This window comes from Lolium rigidum, chromosome 1 (genome assembly GCF_022539505.1).
Source record: "Lolium rigidum isolate FL_2022 chromosome 1, APGP_CSIRO_Lrig_0.1, whole genome shotgun sequence".
NCBI classification, from domain to species: domain Eukaryota; kingdom Viridiplantae; phylum Streptophyta; class Magnoliopsida; order Poales; family Poaceae; genus Lolium; species Lolium rigidum.
The window spans coordinates 76,052,825-76,060,951 of record NC_061508.1 but is presented as its reverse complement, the minus strand read 5'-3'; the positions used below and the strand labels follow the sequence as shown (position 1 = coordinate 76,060,951).

The 8,127-nt window shown below is 47.4% G+C and overlaps 1 protein-coding gene across 1 annotated transcript; it reads right to left on the bottom strand.

Annotated features, from left to right (window-relative positions):
• Positions 1 to 329: 329 nt before the first annotated feature.
• On the bottom strand, positions 330 to 5,683 carry LOC124675954 (CO(2)-response secreted protease-like). The gene is made up of 8 exons (XM_047212043.1): positions 5,425 to 5,683; positions 2,939 to 3,325; positions 2,322 to 2,853; positions 2,134 to 2,237; positions 1,607 to 1,849; positions 1,395 to 1,509; positions 1,100 to 1,307; positions 330 to 1,011 (listed from the first exon to the last, which is right to left on the bottom strand). Exons 1-8 carry the CDS (start codon positions 5,592 to 5,594, stop codon positions 452 to 454), a joined length of 2,319 nt encoding a protein of 772 aa, XP_047067999.1. The 5' UTR covers positions 5,595 to 5,683; the 3' UTR covers positions 330 to 451.
• Between the last annotated feature and the right edge of the window lie 2,444 nt (positions 5,684 to 8,127).

The window sequence follows — 8,127 nt, the reverse complement described above, 5'->3', positions numbered from 1 at the left end:
TGCTGAATTTTGGACAGCGCGCCTCTTTTGTATTGTAGTTGTAATGTCGGTGGCGACCGTGTTTGGACCTAGTTATGAAGTTCCTACTATACTTGTTGCATGCAGCGAGTTGTGTCTTACACTTTAACTAGCCTTCTGCAGAAATAAAATGGCGTGCATTGGTGTACTCTCGAAAAAAAGAAGGACCAGTGCACGCTAGTAGATGTCTGTTCAAGGAGAGAGACACACGATGGGAATTTCAGTTGTATTTTTGACTAATTCAACAACATTACGAGGTTCTCGTCGTAAATACCAGCAGTTCACCTTATGTGATGGATCCTATCCCTCGATTTTCCATTCAAATGCCCGTAAAGCCACTGGTAGTCTGGTGGTGCACGAGTTACTTCATTTCACAGGATATGCTCTATAGACTCGAGCTACATATGAAAGTCAGCTTGCGCATGCACAGATTTCAGTTGCTGATTGCGAACGGGCTACGAACTATATGCTTTCCATCTGACCACGTTATGGATCCTGTCAGGGCGCTTTTAGCTGGTGGTGCGTTCTTGGAGGAGAAAGTGACCTGGAAAGACAGTTTCTTCACGGTGTTGGTGAACTCGAGCTTGCTCGGCACGACCTTCACATCTAGACCGTCGGGCGCGCTGACGGCCACGGTGTAGGCAGCGTCTTCCTGTGCTCCGACGTTTGTGACTTCGCGCGTCACCGTCCTGCTGGCGGCGGCGCCTAGCCCCGTGACGGCGATTGAAGGGTAGTTCAGGTCGGAGATGAAGTCCTTGCTGGCGTTGCCGGCACAGCTGAAGCCGGCGGCAGGGGAGGTGATGAGCTTGATCTGGGACGCGCCGTAGCCGTAGTTGCAGAGGAAGTGCAGGTAGTCGTCTGCGGCGAGGTCGTACACCAGCCCGGGGTCCAGCGCGCCGGTTGGGTTCACCTGCCCTGCGCCGTAGTCGAACGGCGTCGCCACCGTCCCCGAGTCGGTCGTCATAGGAGCCTTGTTGTTGTTCTGCTGAGTGGCTGCATCGAACATATATACAGTAGACACAAGAATCAGTGAGGATGGAAACTCAATTGAGACCCTGTCATGGACACAATTGATTTGTACCTGTTGTTATGATGGCTGACCGGATGGCTGCCGGGCTCCACGTCGGGTTCCAGGCCTTGACGGTGGCCGCAGCCCCGGCGACGTGAGGGCAGGCCATTGATGTCCCGGAGATGAGGTTGAATTGCGATGGCTGCTTCTGGCCGGCCGGAAGTGACGACGTTGGAATCCAGGACGCAAGGATGTTCACCCCCGGGGCAGCCACGTCCGGCTGCATTATGCATATATGGATTCGTTAAATTGCGTACACACAAGGCTGTTAATGTCGATCACCCCAGGTTTGATGAGGTGCAGGAACCTTGAGGATGTTCCCCGTTTGTGCAGACGGACCCCTAGACGAGAAGTAAACCACGACGGGTGCCGGCTTGAGCTCTGTCACGGTAATACTCGGCGTGATCGTCGCGACAGGTTCACTAAGCTCATGCATTTTGGGAGATATCGTTAGCTTGGTATATAACGGACGGCTTGTGCTTATTTGGAATATGGTTGATGCAGAAGAAAGATGATTACCTTGTGGAGGAAATGTACTTGTAAAGGTCCGCCGCGGCCTCAGACGTGACCTCAGTTACCGGGAAATCGAGGTAGGCGGTTGTGACCGACCTCTCGGCATCGTTCACCAAGATGGATCCCACCGCCCCGGCACTCTGGAGCTCTTCGACCTTCACCATCTTTGACGTGTCACTCTGCGAGTGGTTGCACAAAACGATCTTGCCTTTGATCTTGCTGGCGTCCAGAGTTCCGGGTTCGCAGTGACTACGGCAAACATAGGAGAAGAGGATACAGGAGAAATATTGTGGGCAAGATTAGGACATTGCTGTACCGGTAAACTGAAGCTCATCAGTAGAACTCTACGTTGAAAAACTTCAGTTAGATTATGTCCTAAACTTTAGTGTACGCCTAAGACTAGTGCAGTTCACGAAAACGTACCCAGCATGAATGATATATAAAGTAAATTCACCCGTTCATAATAGCACATTGGAATTCATTTTACTGCTTTGCTAACTTGATTGGTTCCATTCATATATACGCGTACATACCTTGCTGACTCAATACGAGAAGCAGAACTAGACTTTGCTGATGCACCTGTGATAAACGGGTATTTCGGGGATTTGTCTAAGTTGGAGAAGTTTATAGCTCCCCCCTGCGTTGATGTGAACGAACAAAGCTGAGTAAATATTAACCAAGAAATTGTAAGTATCAGGATGCATAGCAAATTAAGGCATACTTTGACAGCGCTGCGATTTCCACCCAACACGACATCCGACTCGAAGTCGCGGTCTATGGTCGTTGCCGCGACCGTCATAATCCATGGCGCCGCGTTCACCACCGTGGAGGGGTCCGGCCCAGAGTTACCCGCCGAGCACACCACCATGACCCCCTTTGCCACGGCATGGAACGAACCGATGGCGATTGGGTCCTCCGAGAAATCTGGGTTGAAGAAGGGCGACGCGCCAAGCGAAACCGAGATGATATCAACACCGTCGCCGATAGCATCGTCGAAGCCGGCGAGGATAGCCGATCCGGCGCAGCCCTCGTCAGAGCAAACACGGTACATAGCCAATCGTGACGCGGCTGATCCCCCCTTTGCTGTCCCTGAAGCCAGGCCGTAGTAGGAGGCGCCGGTGACCGCGTTCCCCGCTGCCGTGGATGATGTGTGCGTCCCATGGCCGGCCTCGTCCCGCGGCGAGTTGCTGCTGCTCCGGGTTCCGGCGCCATTTACTTCACCAAGATCGTAATACCTTGCTCCGATCAGCTTCCTGTACCGCAAGTTCAATGCCATACATAATCGCTATGGTGGTTTTTTCTCAGATCTTTGAAATGTAATATCAGTGAGTGACTCACTTATTGCAGTTGGAGGAGTTGAAGTCATCCCCAGCCATGCACACCCCCTTCCATCTGCTCGGGACAGGTCCGAAGCCGGTGTCCTCGAAGCTGGGCGACTCGGGCCAGATACCGGAGTCTAGGAGACCGATGATGGTGTCCGTGGTGGGTGCCGATGATGCCGCGGGTTTGGCCGAGTAACGTCGAGCCGAGTCGATCTTCACATCCGTTTGTTGGAGGAAATCCCACGACCTCGTGGTGTGGAGTTGGTACACCGGGTCGGCGAATACAGAGACCACGCCGGGCTTATGTCTAAGCGCGGCGGCCTCGTCCTTGGACAACCGCGCCGCGAACCCTGAGAAACTGTGCTTGTACTGCTGCACCACTACGCTCCGCGCCATTTTCCCCCTATGGATGGAAATTTTTATAGACATGTTAGTTCTGACATGAATTCTCAAACTATGCAATAAAATGAGGGTTGTGTGCATTGTTTCGATGCTCAGGAGCAAGATTGCACGATTGCCTAGGCATGCGTCATCATCTATGATTCGACATGTGCTTAGCACCAATTCTGGTGTCCCTACGTAAGATTCCATGATTAATATATGCTAAAAAGCTTTTCGCAAAATAATAATAATAATATATATAGACTAAAAAGCAAAGTTATCGGCTACCATATCCAAAGTCATTGTGTCGATTCATCCCTTAGAACTCGTGGTTTCTGATGTATAATGACATGGCTCTGAATTTGTATGAAGAAAGAAAATTTATGTTAGGTTCATTGATTATTTTGGCAAGTTCGCTTGGATATACTTATTAAAACCAAATCTTAGTTCTCCGCAAGTTCTTTGCCAAAAATCATATCCATGTAAAGAGATTGGATGGTGAAATGGAGAAACTAAATTCCTTCTTTCAAGAAGTAGGAATCTTCCATGCATGAGAAAAGTGGACCAGCTGAGTCTAAACATTGACATATAGCTGAAGTAGGACTATCTCTTTTGACTTATGATTCCATGTATATTCATTTATTAATTGATGAGGCTACTCTTGCTGCCATATATGATATAAATCCACTCTCAACCAAAATAATTCGGTTTGTGACATGTTTGCAAAATTTGTTCAAGGCAATTAATTTTTTTCTCAATTCAATACGATATTCTGGGTGTGTTTGTTGGTGTAATATTAGACCATATAACTCTAGCAAACTCCAATTTCATTCCAAACAATGTGTATTTTCGGTAGCGGCCTTCATTTTGTTAAAATATGAGTTTCTAATTTTGCTGAACTGCTAGTGTTGACATGTTGAGTGGAACTATGCATTGGTTTGCTAAACTTTGCTATAAGGACCAGTATGTGGGAAAGCCATTATTAACAGGCTTACATATGGAGAGAACTAACCATGCCAGAAATATGACGGTACACTCCCTCGCAAAAGTCCATGCCACTGACCCAATGTGCCTTGTCAGCTACCAGTATTTTTATATGAGTTATTTGCTTAAAGTGGAAAGTAACAAATATGTGAAAAATACAACACCCAAATAATTTGACAGCACCCAGATCAATGCGCATGGGAGGTAGAGGATGGCAGAGATACGGACACAGCTGGTGCCTTGGTTCCAAAATTTTGGGATCGACACTCTTATCATATATCAACTAAAACGAGAGAGCACATGGATAATAGAAACATAATATGCTTGTTCTAGCGAAAACTGCCAATTTTTATCAGGAATATCTATGGCCCATCATAATGCTAAGTGATGGAAGTGAGGAAGTGCATAAAAGAAGTAGTACAGAAAGAAGAAATAAAGACTACATGAACGCATGTCTTTCTAATAGCAAAAAGAATCTTGAAACCTCAAATAATCCATAACTATGAACACATACTTATAGATTTTAAACCATAAATTTCCACTAATATATATTTTCCGTTGTGGTTTACACAAAAGAAATAAACATGTGAAACAAAAGTTGAGTTGCTATTTGATTTGTGTGTATGTTCAATTTCTCTTTTTATGTATCTTTTAAATAAATGTATTTTGGACAAAACTTCAGTGATGTATTGACATACATATTTGTACAAAATTTGATATTTGGAAGCCCACCAGAGTTCAAACCACAGGTTTGACATCTATGTGTCTCATAAAGGCGGAATATTCATTCAGTGGGAGGCGACGTTCCCGTCGACAGCGAGGCGCCTGTGGTGACTTCGTCAATTTCAAGATATAATCCACCGGCTCAGTCTTCCGGAGGTGCTCATAAGGGTAGGGTGTGCGTGTGTGCGTTCATAGGGGTGAGTGTATGCGCGTGTATGTGAGCGTCTGCGTTTGTACTGTGTTTCTCAAAAAAAAAAAACCAAATACGTTTGTTACAAATAAAAATTACCAGTCTGTCTGCGAACCAAATTGCACGGGAAGAAATAGCTCAATTGTAATCATAATGAATATGTTTTTGCAGTGACTGTTCATGTTCATTTCATGAAATCGATGTAAACCCGCGGCCCTGCGCACCTCTTTAGGATGGAGCCAACGAGGCGGAGGTGGGTCTCCTGGAGGAAGCTGGGCGAGGTTCGCGGCGGCACGGCGCCCATGTACACCACGTACACGTCGCTCCTCTCGCCCCGTCCCTCTCCCTGGATGGCGAGAAGAAGAGCGGCGACGAAGCAGAAGGGCAACCACATGGTGTATCCTATATGTTCCTAGTTGATTTAGCTAGTTGAGCGCTGTGTAAGTTGTGTGTCCTTGCAATATGCACTGCCGTCCACATGATCGAGTTGCATCATCTATATATAGGCGCAAGCGAAAGCGAGATCGTGCAGATCGATCAGTACTGCTCAATCGATCGATGACGTGCCACTTCTGAGAAGAGCGCAGCTGAGATGGTGGGCTGTGATGTGTGTGCACTACTAGCTAGTAATAGTAAGTGCATCTCTGATTTCCCACGCCTGCCTTAATCGAAGTGGAGTACCTAGTGTGCACTAGTGCTGGCTCAGTGTGATCTGATCGCCTTATCTCGACTCGAAGTAGTGGCAATGCGTGCTAGAGGCGTGCTAGTCGGGATAGGACTACCACTATCTGCATGCCAGGCCACTGTAAAACCTACCTCGGCTGAGTTAGAGAATCCCCGCTCGTCTTCCCGACTTGGCCCTCGAGCGCCGTTTTTCTCATCCGGACGGCGAATTTCGGTCCAGTCGCGCTCCCGATTTCTCGTTTTTCTCCGGATTTGGGCCTAAATACATCCGGCGAGCCCACGCCATCCTCGGTCCCCCGAGGCGCGCTCGGGGACTCCGGACGAAGCGAAAGCGCGCGAAACGCCGAGATTTCTCTCCCGCGCTTTCGCTTCGGCTTCCGCGCGAGAGATGGACCCGGCCGGTCAGCGACAGACGCATCGTTAAAGTTAGTCTAAATTCGTCCTCTATGTATGAACTTTGCCCTCTATATAGTAAATATCATTAAAGTTAGTCTAAATTCAGTCGTTTTTTATCGTATTTCGTCAAGTTTACATTTTTCAAAATTAAATCAACGGCTACGACTGGAATCGGGTTAGGAAACTGACCCTCCCCACGCCATTTTTTCGTCCAATCCGGATGGAAAAAACCTCGGATTTCGGCGTGGGGAGGCCAAACGAGTGGGGATGCTCTTTATATTCGATGCTAGTCCATTGTGGTAGTGCTACACTAGTGACAGCGCAAGGCGGAGTCGTGCTTGCCTACATAAAATAGTTATAGTTTATTAGTTTTAGTAAGCTAGGATATGCACAGACAGGTAATTAGGTATTCAGCTCAATTAGGTATAGTTGAACGGGCAGGGCCAAACTAGTTTTACCCTCCACCACCACCGCCCTAGTAGCAAGTTGTGGATATGTGCAGGATTATATTTAGTGTTGTTATATGTCTCGAATATGTATATGAGTTATGCTACACTTAAATTTGTAATTAGCAGTAGGTTACACGTTGGAGTTGAATACTGGTAACCTAGATCTAATATATAAAGCGTAGTGTTGGGCGTCCCTTGGGGGACATTCCCCGATCCCCCATGTCCGGAGCATGACACCGTTCATCCAGTCTCCCAATCCAGCTATTTCTTCTTTACTGAAGCAAAAAAAAAAATTAGAAAAAGTTTTGTGCTATTATATCATGTCCAATTTCCTCTCCAATCCCTTAAATGCTTCACTAAAGCAAAAAAAGAGACCCCACATTTCCTTCGTTGAAGCGAAAAATGGTTTGACCAAAAAAAAGAGACAAGCAAAATACAACGAGACCTTGTAGCAAACAAATTATGCTATTGTAGCATCTTCGCAGCATTTCATCTGCAGTGGGTTAAACAGTACAAAAAAAAAGAAGCATTGAAGCATATGGAGAACAACAACATAGCAATAAAAATGGAGCGCTGCTATACATACGATAAACTGTGTACGATACTCGTCCGATCTTACGTGGCTGCGACCTTCCTTGGGCGATGCAATTGGAACGTGTGTTTGGGCTGGAATGGGCTGGGACTTGGAAATGGAACCGGAGAAGTCTCCTGTTCTGGTATGCCCACGTACTCTATTTTACTTTAGGGCATCTCAAGCGGATCGACTTAAATCGATGATCCAAACAGTTCATTTTTATCGTTTGGGTTGGCCCGTGGATTGGATACGTCGCGCGGTTCGGTCGGTTCGGACATCGCGGGCAGTGGGGCGACCCATTCAGTCCGGAGCTGGCTAAATCATCTTGCATTTCATTTCTCCATTGTTGCATACATATTGGCAGATTTGCTTGAAGCAAATAGAAACTTAATAAAAACATAATAAAACATAGTAGTAATTACATTGTCTTCGACGCCTTGGCGTCGCCTAGTCGTCCTCATCGGAGTGGTAGTGGCGGCGGGCACATGGTCTCGTCGAAGACCTTGACGCTGAAGTCGTCATGGTCGTCATACTTGAAAACGACGAAGTGCCCGACATCGATGGCACGCGAGCGGGCGAAGCGCCTCCAGTGGTTATGGAGGAACATCTGCCCCTCGCCGTCGAACATCACCTCCACGGGCCACAGGCCGGTCGTGCCGCGGACACGCGCGGGAGGACATGATGGGGCTCTTGCCCGTCGACGATCGAGGGGAACTCTGGGGCAGGCGCAGTGATGACCCACAAGTATAGGGGATCGCAACAGTCTTCGAGGGAAGTAAAACCCAATTTATTGATTCGACACAAGGGGAGACAAAGAATACTTG

Coding starts and splice junctions, on each gene's coding strand:
- LOC124675954 (XM_047212043.1), bottom strand. CDS start 5,594: ATGTGGTTGCCCTTCTGCTTCGTCGCCGCTCTTCTTCTCGCCATCCAG. Junction 2,854..2,938: donor AACTCCTCCAACTGCAATAA/GTGAGTCACTCA, acceptor CTTGCGGTACAG/GAAGCTGATCGGAGCAAGGT. Junction 1,850..2,133: donor TCTCGTATTGAGTCAGCAAG/GTATGTACGCGT, acceptor TGTTTGCCGTAG/TCACTGCGAACCCGGAACTC.